This window comes from Diabrotica virgifera, chromosome 9, assembly GCF_917563875.1.
Source record: "Diabrotica virgifera virgifera chromosome 9, PGI_DIABVI_V3a".
Classification (NCBI taxonomy): domain Eukaryota; kingdom Metazoa; phylum Arthropoda; class Insecta; order Coleoptera; family Chrysomelidae; genus Diabrotica; species Diabrotica virgifera.
Window position 1 is genome coordinate 95,965,179 of NC_065451.1, and position 19,040 is coordinate 95,984,218.

General features: G+C 32.9%; 1 protein-coding gene and 1 long non-coding RNA gene across 2 annotated transcripts; one reads left to right on the plus strand and one right to left on the minus strand.

Moving 5' to 3' along the window:
* Positions 1-40: 40 nt before the first annotated feature.
* Positions 41-1,986, plus strand: LOC126891860 (uncharacterized). The gene is made up of 2 exons (XR_007700598.1): positions 41-473; positions 981-1,986. It is a non-coding gene; the product is annotated as an uncharacterized LOC126891860 (long non-coding RNA).
* Positions 1,987-4,883: 2,897 nt separating this feature from the next.
* Positions 4,884-9,691, minus strand: LOC126891858 (uncharacterized protein K02A2.6-like). Its single transcript, XM_050661186.1, has 2 exons — positions 8,210-9,691; positions 4,884-5,215 (listed from the first exon to the last, which is right to left on the minus strand). The coding sequence occupies exons 1-2, from the start codon at positions 9,540-9,542 to the stop codon at positions 5,064-5,066; spliced, it is 1,485 nt and encodes a 494-aa protein (XP_050517143.1). The 5' UTR covers positions 9,543-9,691; the 3' UTR covers positions 4,884-5,063.
* Between the last annotated feature and the right edge of the window lie 9,349 nt (positions 9,692-19,040).

Here is a 19,040-nt window from a genome sequence, read left to right on the forward strand (position 1 = left end):
ATTTAGTTGTTAATATTTTGAAGTTAAAAAAAAATTTTCCCAAGTAGTAGGGGATTGTAACGGTCCACCCGTTATAATATCATTTTTAGCGCTGTAATTATTTTTAAAAAAATTATTTTCTCTTGATCGCTTAATCAATTTCTTAATTTTCTCGTAAAGGACTTCTCATGTGACGTCACACTGTACGGAACATAGTTGTTGAGCCGTTCCTTGTCATTTAATTCGTGTTCCGTGAGAGTTTGACGTTTTCCTCGCTGACTGTGGGAGGAATGAGAGACACTTGGCCGGTGGCTGCGAGGTTGACAGGTTGGTGTTGGTAGTTAGTACCATAGAATGGCGGTTAATTTCTTCAAAATTAATTTTTATTTCAACTAAGGATAGTGAAAAGTTACCACCACTTGTTTCCTGGAGTACGGGTTTCCTGGAGTAAGGATGGGAGTACCATCAGTGGAAGAGGAATAAAAAATTAACCGGTAAATCGTCTTTTCTAATAATGTTTTTAGCTAACCTTGAATATATGAAATTTTTGGTTCCTTGTTAAATTCTCTTAGCCAGCCCTTAGGTGAAGGATGTAGATTATTTCGATCTGTATATTATCTTTATCTCGATCTTTTATATTAATGGGTTTTTGGTTTTACATAACCAAACGTTTTGAAGTCCTCAAATTAATATTGGAAATAATTACCATTTCTCTGTACGTTTTAAACCGATTGAACATCCAATATTTTTATAAATTCTATATATTTTTACAGATATTCCCTCAGATAAATCATATTCAAATTTCACATTCATCATTATTTGTTCATGTTTTCAAACTCAAAATAGTTCAAGGTTACCTGAGATTAGTTTTTGTTCCATTTTTAATGGTTGTTTTTTTTTCTATGTTATTGCTTCTAAAAAGTTTTCCTCGATTATTTCTTCTTCTCTTTACTTTTGTTTACCGGTTTATATGAGAAATCAAACGAAGTATATGTTTTTAGCCATTTGGAAGAAAGCTAACCCTCCTGTGAAGTCGTACCCACTTTGACCACCTAGGGAAGCCACCTTGACCTTATTGCAGCCACCGCCAAGTCAAACTGGGAGTATGTTTTTGGGAACAAGTTTTCTTTGGGGAGCATTCCAGCTCAATTTTCGTCTTCGCACCTGGGTCTACAGGAGGCATGATTTTGCATCATCCTGATGCTCATTTCTGAGGATGCATCAGCAACCTCTTTAGGAGTCGTTTGGGAACAATTAGTGTGGTGATAAGAGTAACTAGGGTTTTTTATATTCCAGACATTTATGTGATACATTATGTTTATTAATTACTTTTTCAGATTTAGCGTACTTTTTTTTATATGACATACTTGTATACATATGACATATTTGAATATTAATATTTGGTTCCCAAACTATTGTAGCTCTGGTAAGTTACTTGTGTACACAAGGTAATAAGCCTAGAAAATTAGGTTTTTATATTTTATTCTTGGTTTGATATTTATTTTTTGTAATATTACTTGCCTGTTTCCCAAATATTTTCTTATTTATTCGCTTTATTTCATTTGTTCGGTTAATTCGTCGTTACTTTATTTTATTGCATTTGCTCGGGTAATTTTGGTCATCGTTTCGGTATTTATCTTAACTTCATTTCTATAACTCATTCATTGTATATTTAACTTTGCTTAATTCATTTAGTATTTTCCCTTAGTTAGGCTCATGCCTATTTATATATATATTTATTTGCATTATTTTCATCTTCGTCGTTTTCAATTCAGTTGTACGTAGCAGGCGTACTATAACCATTTGGTAGAAGACTCATGTTAGTTGTACCCTATATGTAAGAGGTATTTATATAATTTTGTAATAGATAACATTATTGTAGTTATCTCAAATATAACTTTTTGTATAACTTATGTCATTTTAGAGTCACATGATATGCACTTTGTGTAACTCAGAGATTGTCAAAGATCTAGTAGTTATTTTTAATAAATATTTACTTATTTTGTATATCAATTATTTTATTACTCCTTTATGTTCATTATTACAGGTTTGATATATCTAATATTTGACAGCAGTATAAGATACCTGGGAAAATGATCGAAGATCATTTTCATGGCGCCCATGATTTGTTAGATTTATCTATCTTGTTCGTCTTTAAAAATTATTCATCTTCATTCCTTTTCAGTACCTTATTCTTATTTTATTATTTCACCTTTTAGTCATCATTACTATCTACATAGAGCTACTGTTCTTCTACAGGCATGCAAATGAGCCGTATCCATCCTTGAGTGTCAAGTTGCTCTCTTGCATCTATAGCTAGCCAACTCTATTTAGTTTGCCTCTGTCTCTTCCCACTTCCACTTCTATCCCTTCTAATCCCCCTTTCTTCAGTACTACTGCAAAGTAGTATTTTTTCCTACTGCGGCTTCTCAACGTAGAAGCCACTTCACCCTTTTCTTTACATCTATATCTCTACGTATTATGTCTCATATATTTGTCCCATAGCTTACATCTAGTTATTTAGTTCTTTTTTCCTTACTTCTGTTGGAGTATATCTTTCTTTTTACTTTCACTCCAACAGAAGTTTTCTTATTTTTGTTACAACCCCTGCATTGATTTCCTTTAGTTCCGAGTAGGCTTCTTCTTGCTTAACCCTAAAAACTCTCTCTGATATATAAGATTCCAATAATTCTGTGTATTGTCTTGGCAAAATCCTGCTTAATTTGTACTTAAGTCCTTCGTGCCATACCTTATCAAAAGCTTGCGCCACGTCGAGGAAGACAGCGGAGCAAACTTTCTTTCCTTCTAGCGACCTCTCTATTATATCCGTTATTCTATGGACTTGGTCGATAGTTGAATGACTTCTGGTGTGATGGAATTAGAGCCTTAGCATCTATGAGAGGTTTCAACCTTTTCAGCAAAAGCTTCTCGTACAGCTTTGAAATTACGGGTAGCAATGAAATCGGTCTGTACGATGATACTGTATTTGGTTGTTTTCCAGGTTTAAGGATCATTATGACCTCAGCCACTTTCCATATTTTGGGAATATATCTTAATCTGAACGAGGCATTTATGAAATATGTCAGTTTTACTATGGCTTTTCTAGGAAGTTGTTTTAAAATTTCCCCAGTAATTAAGTCAAAACCAGGTGCTTTCCTGGGATTGATGTTTGATTTAATTTCGTCGGCCACTTCTTTTGGGGTGACTAGTTTAATTTCACCTTCTTCCTGTGTGACATTTTCCCATTGCAGTGTGTTATCACCTTCATTTGGCTAAAATGTCTCCTCGAGATATTCAGCAAATTTATTAGCCTTCTCTAAATTGCTTCTTGCCCAGCTTCCATCTGTATTTCTTAGTGGGGAATTTTGCATTATCGGTCGTTTTAATTTCTTAGTGGCTCTCCAGAGGGAATAATCAGTTGTGCTATCATTTGTCAATTCTCTTAGATAGTTACTAATTGATTCGTTTTTATTTTTTTTTTAATTTCTCTTTTAAGCTGTTGTGTAGCATTATTTAGTTTTGTTTTATCAGATGGAGCTCTAGAGCGTTGCCAGATCCTTCTGAGTTTTCTTTTCTCTTCGATCAGCTTTCTAATTTCTTTAGGGTAATTATTACCTTTAACTCTCTGAATCAGTTCAGGTGAGTTATTCCAAGCGGCTTGTTGAACTTGTTTAACAAAACATTCCGTTTCTTCATCAAGTTCATATCTAGTTTTTAGTGAAACTTTGAGATTGATTGTTTCTTCTAAGTGAAGCTGAAAACTCCGCCAATCTGTTAGCCTATTAGTCAGTTTAGGGGGTGGCTGGCTTTGAATAACAGTATCACTAACTGTGAGAAGGATGGGTGAATGATCGGAGTTCATGTCCCAAGCTTCTTCAATATGTATATAATTAACAGAAATATTTCTAGTTATAAAAAAATCAATCAGGTCTGGAATTTTGTTGGAATCAGTAGGCCAATAAGTCGGTTTACCTGTTGAAAGTGTTTCACATTTTAATTGCTTAACTGCCTGCAAGAGTTCCTTCCCCTTTGTTGTAATTAACCTAGAACCCCAATGGGTGTGCTTGGCATTAAAATCACCACCAATTATAAATCTTTTGCCATGTCTATTCAAAAATTCTAGATATTGATCTTTTTTGAGGTTATGTTTTGGTGGAGAGTAGACAGCGGTAACGATAAGCTCAAAAGATTTTGTTTTAACACATACTGAAGTAGCTTGGAACATTTCTGTTTTGTAGCATATTTCTTGATGATGTCTAATTGCTTCTTTTATTATGATAGCACTACCACCTCTGGCTGTATTATCCGGATGTAAGGTATGGTATACTTTAAATCCTTTAAAATGAATGTAGGTTTCATTTGTAAAGTGTGTTTCAGAAATGAGACAAATGTCTATTTTTTCAATGTCTAGGACAGTCTGCAGTTCTTGTTGATGCTGCAGTAGTCCATTTGCATTCCATTCCATTATCCTCAGACTATCTGGCATTAAAACTCTTAGGAATAGCTCCTTTGGTGCTATATTCTAATCTAGTAATGCGCTCATCCATTTTGGTCAATGTTTCCAGTATTTGTTGGAGAGTGCTCTCAATGTTAGAGCTGTGTTTTGGGTTAGTACTTTCAGTTTCTATATTACCTCTAGCAGCTTGGCTGTAGGTTTTTTTGTTTTCGTTGGTTTTGTATATCGGATTCTGCTGCTGCACCCTTTGCGGTTGTTTAGGTATAGTAGTTCTCTTATTTCGATTGTCTTTTAACTTCTGCATTTCTTTTGCTACCATGCATCCTCTGTAGTTTGCAGGATGACTTTCTCCACAGTGGACACATTTTGGTTGGGCATTTTTAGGTTTTGTAGTAATTAGTGATTACCAGATTGTTAATAAAGAACTTTATTGAATAAGCAAGGTTATAAACATTGTTATTGTTCCACATCGAACATCGAACCCCCCTCCCGTCCAAGGGCGATGCCATGCCCCGTGACCGCTGACAACCGTCCATAGACACTGTTGCCAGATGTCATCTTAACATTACAACATCTCCCTTTTTCCAAAAATATAGAAACATATAAAACTAAAAATATAATACTTAATTTAAGTGCAATAGTCCTTCAGATAGGCAGGTTTTCTAATAGTTCGTCCAAACTTATTTGTAGGAGGAGATCCTGTTTCATTATTGCTAGGTTGAACAGTCTTAGCAATATTATTGTGAATGTTACTAACAGGCAAACTTGGCCTGGGTATACCTTTGTAATAAATAGTGTGATGTTACTGTCTTCTAGGTCGTAATTAATTAAAACTCTCTTCTTAGTTCAAATACATTATATTATTTACACTCAACTCCATCAATGACTAACCATAACAATCTGTTTACATATATCAGTAGCGACCTACCTTACATTAATTAAATACTGAGTACAATAATCTTTCTCCACCGAGTTAATGTTTATATACACATTTAAATAATAACAAAACATGACAATTCAATGTTACTTGCGGTTATTGATACAAGAACAGATACTACATGGATTAATGACTTTGAATGAGTTTTAAACATATTTTGTACAGGGTGATATTATAATACCACACCTCCCCGTTTTGTTAAAATTACATATTTTTAAAATGTGATGCTCCTCTTTCCCTTTTACAAAAATGTTTATGGTTACCTAATACTATTTTCAAAAATTAAATTTCCTAACTATCCTAACTAACATGTTACGTTTCAGATCAATCGATTTTTCCCTAAACATGTATATTCTTTTTCCTATTTTAAACCGGTTTTTTCTAATACTAAACTGGTATTTTATAACCTATTACTAGTTCACGTACTTTCACGTCGTGTCTTTTCGTCCTTTTTTTTTCGTTCACTAATTCACTTCATCAAAACAGTGTCCACAGTGAATGAAATTGATCCTTACTTTTAAATAGTCTTTTAGTGCCTATAGGCATCTCATATAAGCGGGGGAATACCTAACTAAAAATCTCGTATCTACCTAAAAGTCCTAAGCTAAGCTAATATTACTCGAATAAGTAAAAAAAATGTATCCTTTACTCTATTAATAATTCCTATTTCAGTCTTCTTTTGATTTATTTATATATGTCTTACTAACTTTAAAATAATGTACCTATAATAAAAATGTAATCTCTCTAAAAAACTTCTAATGTGTCTCTAAAAAACTTCTAATAACTCTCTTGTACCTATAATAAAGATTTAATCTCTCTAAGAACTTCACTTTTTGTGTCCCTTTGCTTACTATCTACTAACACTATTGTAAGATATTGTCTATCCTTAATTCAAATACTTCCATTTTCCGCGAAAATTTAACCTGAATTCATTATATACATTTAAAAATAAGTTATTTATAATTTACATTACTTTAGAGAAAAAAATTTACAGCTTTAATTCTTATATTTCAATGATTAGCTACTTATTTGCTTAGTATCTTCTTAATTTTGCTTCTTTTCTTGCAATTTTTATGTGTCTTCTTTCATTTTTCCCACATATTTTACTAAAAATTCTCTTTTTTTTTCTATTCTTCTTGTCTGGTACTACAACTATACATTTCTTCATTTTTCTCCACATAATAACACTTCTACAGTGTACATAATTCATCTTCATATACATATTTCATATAACAATCATATATCATTTATCTCATATATCATTTCATATAACATCATAATCATCACTTCATATACTAGCTCCGATACCTTCGTTTTACCTTAATAAAAGAGGTTTCACTCCGATGTCTTAGTTCTCCGCCAATATTAACCCGAATTTTCGCCCTGATCTGTACGCACCATTGCGAGGTGGTATAGTTAACTCAAAACACGAAATAGGTATTTTATGCGGTTCAAATTCTTCTAAAAATATCACAACCTCAATCCCTTGCTTTGAGGCCGTTGTTTATTCACGAATAATCATGAATAAAATAGGTACCCTTCAAAACACAGAGTGGGTCTCTAATAAGCTTTCAAGCTTCTATAAATCACTTAGTACCTTCCTAATTTGACAAGAGCAGTGGGTTTCTTATTGTCTCTAGTTGCCTCATAATATTTAGCTTATAATATTGTTAGTTCTTCTTCTTATCTATATAGTCCTCCAGATTCTTTATCTCGACTCTTCAGGTCGGTTCGTTAAAAATATATCTCTTGCTTATAGCAATGTTTGTCTTAAAGCTCTTATATCAACGTATGTCATCACTAATCATTATTCATTAAAAAAATATCATTTATCACTCAAAAAAATATTAATTCAGGTTCATCTCATACAAAATTTAACACAAAATCGATGAAAATGTATCTATAGAATCAATAAATATCAATAATAAAAACAACTGGCTAATAAAAATTCAATAATAGTGTACGTATTCGACAACAATTCAATAAAATTCAAAAATAGCATATGCAAAAGTTAGATAAAAATATTCAAAATAAGTTTATATCTCAAAATTCAATAGAAATTTTTGAAAAAAAATTCGAGATTCCATAAAATATTCAAAAATAACCGGACTAAAAATCGAAATCGGATAGAGATTTTTCAAATAAATTCAATAAAAATTCAAAATTCAATAAAAATTCAATAATAGCATATATAATAAACTTTGATAAAAATATTCAATTCAAAAATCACTTCATATTTCAAAATTCATAGATAAAAAAAATAGATACTTCATAAATTATTCAAAAATCAGCAAAGATAAATATTCAATGTTCAATAATAATATAAAACGAGGGAAGCATTTTTAATAAAGATAGACATTCTTACTTACATTTTATCACTTTGTCTTTGTTCCCTGGGTTCTCTGCATCTTCGTCCTGGTCCATCTTCGCCGTCTCCGTTTCCAATTTTTGTCGCCCATTTTCAGAAGATTCTCCCAATTAATTTACAGGAGCGCCATGTAATAAATAGTGTGATGTTACTGTCTTCTAGGTCGTAATTAATTAAAACTCTCTTCTTAGTTCAAATACATTATATTATTTACACTCAACTCCATCAATGACTAACCATAACAATCTGTTTATATATATCAGTAGCGACCTACCTTACATTAATTAAATACTGAGTACAATAATCTTTCTCCACCGAGTTAATGTTTATATACACATTTAAATAATAACAAAACATGACAATTCAATGTTACTTGCGGTTATTGATACAAGAACAGATACTACATGGATTAATGACTTTGAATGAGTTTTAAACATATTTTGTACAGGGTGATATTATAATACCACACCTTCTAAAAGAGGAACATCACACTTAGGATTAACTACAACATCATTGTGCGATTTTCTTAACTGAAAAGTGTTTCTTCTCAAAAACCGACCATCAGACTTTTGTATTACATAAGACCTAGGAACCTGACAAGGTTGAACAATTTTGGCAGGCGACCATAACTTAGATCTACCGTCTTGAACTAAGACATTGTTGCCTGTTTCAAATTTTTTTCTAGAAATTGCAGTCTGATCATAACTTAGTTTAGAATTAGCTTTAGACGCTAGTATTTGCTTACTGACATTTGTACAAAGTTTAGGCTTTAGAAGCTTTGTGTTACATGGTAATTTATCGCGCAACACACGTGACATTAGCATTTGGGAAGGTGAATAATTCATACCCGTGATAGGTGTGTTACGATAAGCGAGTAAAGCCAAGTTTACATCTTCATTATTTTCAGCACATTTCTTCATCAGTCTCTTGGCTATACCCACTCCCTTTTCCGCTAACCCATTGGATTTAGGATACATTGGACTTGATGTTATTATATTTATCCCCCACTCCTTAGCAAATACCTTAAGCCTATAACTACTAAATGGCATATTGTCAGATATCATAACAGATGGTATTCCGAACAGTGAAAAAATTTCTTTTAAAACACTAATTACACTTTCTGAAGTTTTGTTTCGTAATTCCTTTATTTCTAGCCATCTGCTATAATAATCTACTAGGACTAAATAGTCTTTATTGCCAAATTGAAATAAATCAACCCCTACTTTATTGAAGGGCAGGTCTGGGACTTGATGGGGTATTAAAGGTTCCTTTGAATTTGATATGTTAAATTTTTCACAAATGGAACAACTTTGTACCACCTTAACAATATCATTACTCATGCCCGGCCAATATAGTACAGATCGTGCTCTATTTTTAGATTTGTTAATGCCATAATGGCCAGTGTGTATGATGTCTAGCATTTCCCTTCTTAAGCTTTTTGGGACTATTACTTTTAAACCTAAATAAAGAATACCATGTTGGATCGTAATGTTATCTCTTAGTTTATATAGGTTTTTAAGTTCATGACTCTCTATATTTGTATTATTTTTAGGAAAACCAACACTGTACCAGTCTAGAAATGTTTTAAGATTTTTGTCCTTGGCTGTTTCTAACTTTATTTGAGCTAAGCGATTATCACTAATGTGTGAGTCAACACTCATACAGTGGACTACTTCTAACAAGGTTTTATCTTCACAAGCTGTGTTTTTTAAAAAATTTCTTGAGAGAAAATCTGCCATAAACATTTTTGGCCCCGGAACATATTCAAAAGTCAAGTCATATTTTAATAATTTTAATAGCATTCTTTGCAACCTAGAACTTACCTTATTTATGTCCTTTTTTGCAATCGAAATTAGGGGCTTGTGATCAGTTTGTATAGTTACTTTATAACCATAAATGAATTGATGGTATTTTTCAACACCAGAACAAACTGCATACAACTCCTTTTTAATAGGAGCCCATCTTACCTGAGCATCTGTAAGACTTTTAGAATAAAAAGATACTGGTTGCCCCTCTTGTAAGAGGCAAGCACCCACCCCTTCTTTAGAACTGTCCGTTTGTAAAATTATGGGCTGGTCCTTGTTAAATATTTTTAAAGTAGGCGCTTTACTTAATTTATTTTTTAATTCTAGAAAAGCTTTGTCTTGCTTGTTACCCCAATTCCACATATTTTCTTTTTTAATAAGCTCTCGAAGAGGAGCTGTACTTTCAGTAAAATGTGGTATGAATTTGCTTAAATAATTGCACATTCCCAGAAAAGATTGCAAAGTTTTTACATTTTTGGGTGTTTCTAATTTTAATATACTTTCTACATGATCAGGATCACATTTAATCCCAAAAACAGAAATTATGACTCATAAAAATTTTACTTGGTTTACCCTGTATTGCAATTTATTTTTATTAAATTTAACATTATGCTTTTTAGCTCTATCAATGACATTTTTAAAAATTATATCATGTTCCTGTATACTATTTGCTGCAATTATTAGGTCATCAAAATAAATTTCAATCCCATTTATGTCCCCAAAAATATTAAAGTTCAAATTCTGCATTACCTCAGGAGCTGATGACAACCCGAAAGGCATTCGTAAATATCTGTAAACACCATGAGGTGTACTAAAGCAACACATTTTACTGCTATCTTCATCTAACACTACTTGAAGAAACCCATCCTTCATGTCCAGGACTGAAAAGTATTTTTTTCCTGCCAATCTACTAAAAATTTCCTCCGCAGAGGGTATTAAACACCTCTCCCTTATGATGCCCTGATTTAGATACTGTGGATCAAGGCATAACCATAAACTACCATTAGGTTTCTCCACAATAACTAAATTATGGCACCACTCAATAGGTCCCTGCACTTTTTGTATAATGCTCTCCTTTTCTAACTTGTCAAGAGCCTTTTTTAATTTAGGTTTTATAGACTTAGGAATTCTTCTCTGAGGCTTAACTACTGGCTCTGTTCCTTCTTTTAACTTTATACTATAGCTACCTATGTTACCTAGTCCCTCAAATACTACTTTATCTTTAGCAAAAAGGTTTTCTAGCTTTTCTTTGCTTGTGAATATGGTATCTACCCTTTTTATCAAGTTTAAACTAACACAATCCCTTAGGCCCAAAATAGGTACAGTGTTGTTTTGTTGAACTATAATGAATTTAATTTCTGTTTTCTTATCTTTAACGTTACAGTCCAAAACTGCTGTCCCAAGAGGTCTTATTTTGTTGCCATCATACACTACTAGAACAGTATCAGTATCTACTAAAGTGGTTTTACTTTCATCAATTTTTAAAAAATATTTATGTGGCAATATAGAAACCTCACTGCCGGTATCTAGCTTAAAAGGTATGTCAACATCATGCACACTTACCCTCTCTATCCAGCATTTATCTTCATGTTTTTCTACAGAATCTACTTCTATACAGTCAATTTGTAAGTAGTCACCTATATCACTACCACTATCACTTTCCACTTCCCGAAGTTCATGCACTTTCCTCTGACCAAATTTGCAGACATTAGCAAAATGATTTTGCTTTTTGCACACAACACATATCTTCCCATAAGCTGGGCATTCTCTGGGCTTATGCATCCTGCCACAAAATTGACATTTCTTCTGTACTGCTACTGCTTGACTTTTATTTCTTAACTTGTTTTCTCTCCTGAAGTCCTTCTTCATTACTGCATCTATTGCTTTCTCATTATTAAGTGCTTTTAACTGTTTCTTACTCATTTCTGCAGCCCTGCAATATTCTACTGCTGTTTTTAAATCCAAATTTGGTGTTCTTAATAGTCTTTTTTGCAGCTCATTATTTTTAATTCCAATTACAATCTTGTCCTTCAACAGGCTGTTTTCAAGAGTACCAAAATTGCACGGCTTTACCAAAGTTTTAATATCCGTGAGAAAATGTTCAAAGTCTTCATTATCTCCTTGTAGCCTGTTGAAGAACTTGTATCTGTCATAAGTTTCATTTTTAACAGGAGCGCAGTGATTCTCAAAGGCTTGAATTACTTCTTTATATATTTTTTTCTTATCATCCTCTAGTTCGAAAGTTTCAAATACAACCTGCGCCTCCTCTCCCGCTATGTTTAAAAATATAGCTATTTTTGTCTCGTCATCTTTCTTTTCGTATCCCGATGCCTTCATGTAATACTTGAAACTATTATGGAACTGTTCAAAGTTTTTTGCTATGTCCTCATCGAATTTTAGGTTATTTGGTGGTTTAAAAAAAGCCATAATACCTTACTTATTTTCACTACTACTAGTTAGTTGCTAAAAGTTATTTGCTAAAAATGTTCTTGTTCTTTTATTTTACACGTGGCCTTTTTTCTTTAAAGCTTAACCTCAAAGTGGTTTTTATTTTTCCTGTGTTCACAAAAACACTATTCCTTCCTCTTTATGTTTCTGATGTTTTTCACCTGACACCATGTAGTAATTAGTGATTACCAGATTGTTAATAAAGAACTTTATTGAATAAGCAAGGTTATAAACATTGTTATTGTTCCACATCGAACATCGAACCCCCCTCCCGTCCAAGGGCGATGCCATGCCCCGTGACCGCTGACAACCGTCCATAGACACTGTTGCCAGATGTCATCTTAACATTACAACAGGTTTATCACAATCGATAGTCAGGTGCTTTCCGGTACATTTAACACATCGTGGTTGCTTTGCGCAATATTTTTGCGTATGACCAAAAGCTTGGCATTTTTTGCATTGAGGCATGAGTCTGGATTTTCTTAACGGCAAAATCTGCTCTAACTTGTAATATATCAGAAATTCCGAATATTTTATCGATATTTTCATCGTGTCTGAATGATAACATGAACATATTAAGAGGTTGTCTAGTATTATACTTTAGCTTGGGTGTAGCTTCGATGAGCTTATAGCCTCGTCTCCTCATTTCTTGGACAATATTATTAGGCTTTACAGAATGATGTAATCCTGTGGCCATTACTTTAATGGGCCTATTTTGCTTGTTTTCATAGGAATGCCAAGAATATTTCTTATCATTTAATGCTGCGGTAAGCAGTTTAAAATCTTCCTCTTTTTGTACATTAATTTTTATAGTTTTGTCGTTGATGACTTTTATTTGAGCATTTTGATAGCTAAGTACCATAGCATGAAGATCGTTAAAGTTGTTCTCCCCTTCTACTATAATCGGTGGGGGTTTCTCAATTATTTTAGGTTTTTCAGGACTTTTTGTGTTGTTATATTCTTCTCGTGGTGGTGTTAGGGAAGTGTCCATTTTCCTCTTTTTCTTGTTTTTCGCACGAATCCACTCTGTTTCCTGTGCAAGATCATCTTCGTCTGTATGATACTCAACCGTCTGTTTATCGATATTGTTAGACAGTTTTTTCTCGAGCAGTGTATATTTTTCATTTAATTCATCAAACATTTTTTGCATGTTAATTAGCTGGTTTTGTAGTTGATGAGTTGCTTCCAAGGCCTTGTTCTTCTCGGCCTCAGATAATTTCCAACTGCTAAATAGCATTTGTTCAGTTTGTGAACGTTGATAGTTTTCTTGAAACAGCACATTATCCTGCTGTAATGATATCGCTTCATTTTGCGATTGGTATAAATCTGGTTGTGGAAACATTTTATTGTGTTTCTACTTGAATTTCCATTTTATACTGAGTCACGAGCACAGTTTTATATGGAATCTCTATTGAGAAATTTTAAATGATTTAACAAAAATAATTAGCAAATAAAAATTAACTACTTACTCAGACTGTCGAAAATCTGGTAATTTTTTTCATTTCATTGACTGATCACTTTATCACTAATTGGTATTTTATCGCTTTCGATTTTATTAATAACACGCGAAACAAGACACTCTCATTCACCTCGACGGTGCGGAAATGATGTGTCTTATCTATTTCAATTGTTTATTAATAAATTTATTTGCAGCACTGAAAAACTCTTTGTAAACACGGAGAGCCAACAAGTCCGTTTTGTTTCGATGCTCGATACAGAATTTCTATAACTTTTATTCATTAATTTTGATTAATTCATTATAGTATTTTCTCGTAGTCAGGCTTATGCCTATTTATTTGTATTATGTTCATCTTTGTCGGTTTCAATTTAGTGGTACGTAGCAAGCGTACTATAACCATTTGGTAGAAATCCCATGTGAGTTGTACCCTATGTATAAGTAATAGGTATATCTTTTGTACATACATATAACAGGACTGTTGTTATATGATTTATCATGTTTAACGATAACTTTTGTCATGTTAGAGTCACGTTATATGCATTGTTTAATTCAGAGATTGTCAGAAATCTGGCAGTTATTTTTAATAAATGTTTATTTATTTTGCATATCATTTATTCTTATTTCCTTTTTATTTACATTTACTTATATATTTATTATATTTAATATTTGACAGCAGTGTAAGATACCTAGGAGAGTGATCGAAGATCATTTTCTTGGCGCCCATGATTTGTTAATTTTATTTAATTGGTTCTTCTTTAGCACTTATTCATCTCTATACATTTTCAGTACATTATTCTTATCTTAATATTTACCTTTTCTAGTCATCATTATCTACTTTGAGCTACTGTTCTTCGACAGACATGCAAACGAGCCGTATCCATCCTTGAGTGTCAAGTTGTTCTCTTGCATCTCTTGCTAGCCAACTCTATTCAGTTTGCCTATGTCTCTTCAGACTTCTACTTCTATTTCTTTTACTTCCCCTTTCCTCAACTTCATCATCTTATCATTATCCCCATACAAGTACCACTACACAAGTAGTATTTTCCTACTTCAGCTTCTTCAACGGAGAAGCCACCTCACTATCTTCTCATTATTGTTCCATTAGCTTACAGTTAGTTAAGTTCTTTTTTCCTTACTTGTGTTGGAGTTTATCGTCCTCTTTACTTTCACTCCAACAGAAGTTCTTCTTTTTTGTTACAGTACGGAGAATCCCACTCTGAACTTTCTATGGACAATGTCGCATGCATCTATTTCCAACAATAAAATTTTAAAAATGTATAAACATTTTCAATTTATTGGCAACCGAAAATGAAGCAGCATTATACTCTAGTTGAATAGGAGAGTGCAGGAAGGGTCTATACCGGTTTCGGGGATTTTTCCCCTCATCAGCAGTCCCATATTCTCTTCTCTCCAATTCAACCAGGTACCTCGATTTGTGCCTATCCGGATTGCAAAGAAAGACATATCGTAGAGACATATTTGTTTCTTGGTAGATGTCTCTACGATATCCATGGCATTTCTTTCTTTGCAATCCGGATAGGCACAAAGCGAGGTACCTGGTTGAATTTGAGAGAAGAGGATATGGGACTACTGATGAGGGGAAAATTCCCGAAACCGGTATAGACTCTTCCTGCACTCTCCGATTTAACTAGTGTATAATGCTGCTCCATTTTCGGGTTGCAAAGAAATTGAAAATGTTTATACATATTTAATTCATTTACTCTTTTGTGGAGTACGGAAGCTTTCTCGTTGGAACTTTACCACGCTGAGCAGATGGGACGTGAATTATTTAAAATTCTCTCATCTTAATGTTCGTCTCGGCACTCGTATGGCTTATAATTTTTTAATGTCACGGGGGTAGTAACCGGAGCCTCCACCTGTTGTCAATCTAGTGGTCTGAGAAGGATATGGATTGTCGTTTTCTGTGCTACTTGTTTAATTAAATTTTCGTTTCAAATTTAATGTAGAACATTTTTGTATTATAGAATATTGTTCACGCTAAACCGGTTAGGTTTAGAAATATTGACGAGAAACGTAAAAACTACTAATTTATTGACTTCTCCCCGCCCCCTCTCCCCAAATCCGACGATCAAAATGGTATAACTTTTTACTGAACAATATGTGGACCATATAGAACAATTTGGTGTTGGAGAAAAATTTTTATTTTGGAGGACGGGGTTATGCCGTTTTTGGACCAATTATACTATACTACCTCCGTAACTTTGGAACCGTTCGTTTTAGAATGATTTTACCCGACGCTCAAAATGGTGTAACTTTTTACTGAACAATATGTGGACCATATAGAACAATTTAGTGTTGAAGGATAACTTTCACTTTGGATGTCTGGGTTTGGGTCTAGTTATACCATGTTATTAGGAGATTTTGAAAGTAAACCAAGCGGCAAAATTTTTTTGAGAAATGGTGCTATGCCTGTTTCTGAAGTTGATTCAGAATTAGTGTTAAAGTAAACATAATTATATCAATATAAAAGTAATAAGTTGAATTTAAAATTTCATATCCATATTGCAAAACTTTAATAAACAAAAGTAATACATACTGCTTTTCAGATAAGAAATTCGAAGTAAGAGATTATTTGTAGATACATCAGTACACAATGAATCACATCTTAATTTTAAATACAATGTGAATTCTCGAGGTCCTTCATCGACAAAAAGGTATATTGAGGATATACATTTTTGTATTATTATATGTAAAATCATTATGAACGTTTAAATTGTATATAATATATGTAATGCATATTTTAGGCTCTAAGATAATACTTGATAGACAAGCTTCAACTAATTCATCATTTGATACAGCTTCAGTTGAGAATTTTGAGATTGACATTGATCCTAAAGGTCGTCCGCTTAAGAGGAAAGTTGTAAATATATTATTATTCATTAAATTATTCTCTACTTTATATGTGAATTTTCATTGATAATAATAATGATCTATTAATATTAAGGCATTGTTTTTTTGTCTTTTTAGAAAAAAAATTGAAGTAGAAGATCACCAATCTGATTCATCAAATACCGTAACTGTATCCGACATATCTAATACCATCAGTGCATCAGACATTTCACCTGAAAAATCTTTTAGCACAATGTCAACTTCTGAAACTGAGCAAGTTCAAGCTAACAATGATATTCCTAGCTCCACAGTACAAAAAAAAAACAACTTTCCGAATATATCGTCAAAGAAAATGTTAGTTATAAAAATTTTTTCTTTATTAATATTCATTATTATACTTTATTTTGTAATTATTTTCAGGAAAAATAATTCAGTTGAGGAAATGTCTAGCAGTGATTTTTCTACACCCATAACAAGAAAAAAAAATTCCACGTTTTAAAAACACTGTTGTGTGTCAAATAAGGAAGATATAAACCTTGCAGCAATCAGTACGGAGGCTGAGGTTGAAATCTAGGGTTACATCTTCAAAGAAGTTGTTGAAACAAAAATCATGCTTGCAAGAAAATTGTGAAACCTCAAAGTGAGTATTATTTATAATATTGTATGGCTATCCAATACTAACTAACTACATAACTGTCTATATTTTTAAACATAATTACATTATTAATTAATTATATTTATTTCAGACCTCCTTGCCAGAATCTGTTAATGGTCTTCTTGAGAGAATGCAGAACGGGCAGAATCAAAAATATTCACCAGCACTTAGGTTTTTTGCTCTTACTCTACGTTTCTACTCAATAAGGGCGTAGAAGTTTGTGAGAAAAACATTGAATAAATCACTACCTCACCCTACAACATTGTCAAAATCAATAAACGGGACTCCAGGATTTACACAGGAGGCATTAAAGACATTAAGTGCAAAAGCTAATGAAAAAACAAAATAAAAATATAGTGTGTAACCTGGTATTTGATGAAATCTAGTATGGTATAACTAGACCCAAACCCAGACATCCAAAGTGAAAGTTATCCTCGCAACACCAAATTGTTGTATATGGTCCATATAATGTTCAGAAAAGTCACACCATTTTGAGCATTTCGTAGTTTTTTACGTTTTTCGTCAATATTTCTAAAACTATGCTTTAGCGTAAACAATGTTCTATACAAAAATGTTCTACATAGAATTTAAAACAAAAAAGGTCCTATATAATTGTTATAAAATCAATGGTTCCAGAGTTACGGAGGGTGAAAAGTGGAGGTTTTCGATACTTTTTATATTTTTTGGGCAATTTGTAATATTACTACTGGTGAAAGAAATTTTCTTTAACAGGATTGTGTTTTGTAAATAAAATTTGCTATTTCAGTGGCCGATGGTATGTTAGTGATAAGCCCTTGAAGAAACGTCAACCTCACCACCCAAAATCATCATCAATTGCCCAAAAAATATAAATAGTATCAAAAACCTCCACTTTTCACCCTCCGTAACTCTGGAACCGTTGATTTTATAACAATAATGTATTTTATTATATTATGTTTTTTGTTTTAAATTTTATGTAGAACATTTTTGTATAGAACATTGTTTACGCTAAAGCGTAGTTTTAGAAATATTGACGAAAAACGTAAAAAAACTACTAATTTACCGACTTTTCCCCATCTCCCCCTCCAAACCGGACGCTCAAAATGGTGTAACTTTTTACTGAACAATATGTGGGACATATAGAACAATTTGTTGGAGGAAAACTTTTACTTTGGATGACTGGGTTAGGCCTTTTTTTGGACCAATTATACTATACTACCCCCGTAACATTAGAACCGTCCATTTTAGAAGGATTATGCATAGGGCCTTTTTTATTTCAAATTTAATGTTGAACATTTTTGTATAGAATGTTGTTCATACTAAACCGCATAGTTTTAGAAATATTGACGAAAACCGTAAAAAACTACGAATTTACCGATTTCTTCCACCTCTCATCCCCAAACCCGACGCTCAAAATAGTGTGACTTTTTTCTGAACATTATATGGACCGTATAGAACAATTTGGTGTTGGAGGATATCTTTCACTTTGGATGTCTGGGTTATGCCATCTTTTGGATCAATTGTATCATACTAATGTCGATTCGAAGGCAAGTTAATTGGACAGGGAAAAATTTTTGTGGTTTTGTGGATATTGGTACTAGTTTTGATAGCGATGAACTTTCACAAGCTAAGGAAGTGCTTGTATTTATGCTAGTTACCTTAAATAGTTCGTGGAAGATACCTGTAGGATATTTTTTGTTAGCTGGTATTGATGGATCTGAAAAAGCTGCATTAGTCCGGAAATGTTTGGAATTGGTACATGATACTGGAGTACTAGTTACCTCCATAACATTCGATGGGGCTCCAACTAATTTAAAAATGGCAACATATTTAGGATCTGATATTAGAATCTCTTCTTTGAAAAGTTACTTTAGTCATTCAGTACAAAAGTAAATGTTTTAATATTTCTAGATACATGTCATACGACCAAATAAGTTCGTAACTGCTTAGGATCCCAAAAAATATTAGAAGATCTTGATAAGAACCAAATTAATTGGTCTTATATCAACAAGCTGGTCAGTGTCCAGTATAATCAAGGCTTACATGTTGCGACAAAATTGCGAAAGCGTCACGTCATTTGGACGAAGGAGAAAATGGAAGTTAA

What these genes read in the sequence shown, in the direction of transcription:
- LOC126891858 (XM_050661186.1), bottom strand. Translation starts at nt 9,542, where the DNA reads ATGCTATTAAAATTATTAAAATATGACTTGACTTTTGAATATGTTCCG. An exon ending in TGATGTTCCTCTTTTAGAAG is followed by an intron (nt 5,216 to 8,209) that starts GTGTGGTATTAT and finishes TTTATTACAAAG; the next exon opens with GTATACCCAGGCCAAGTTTG.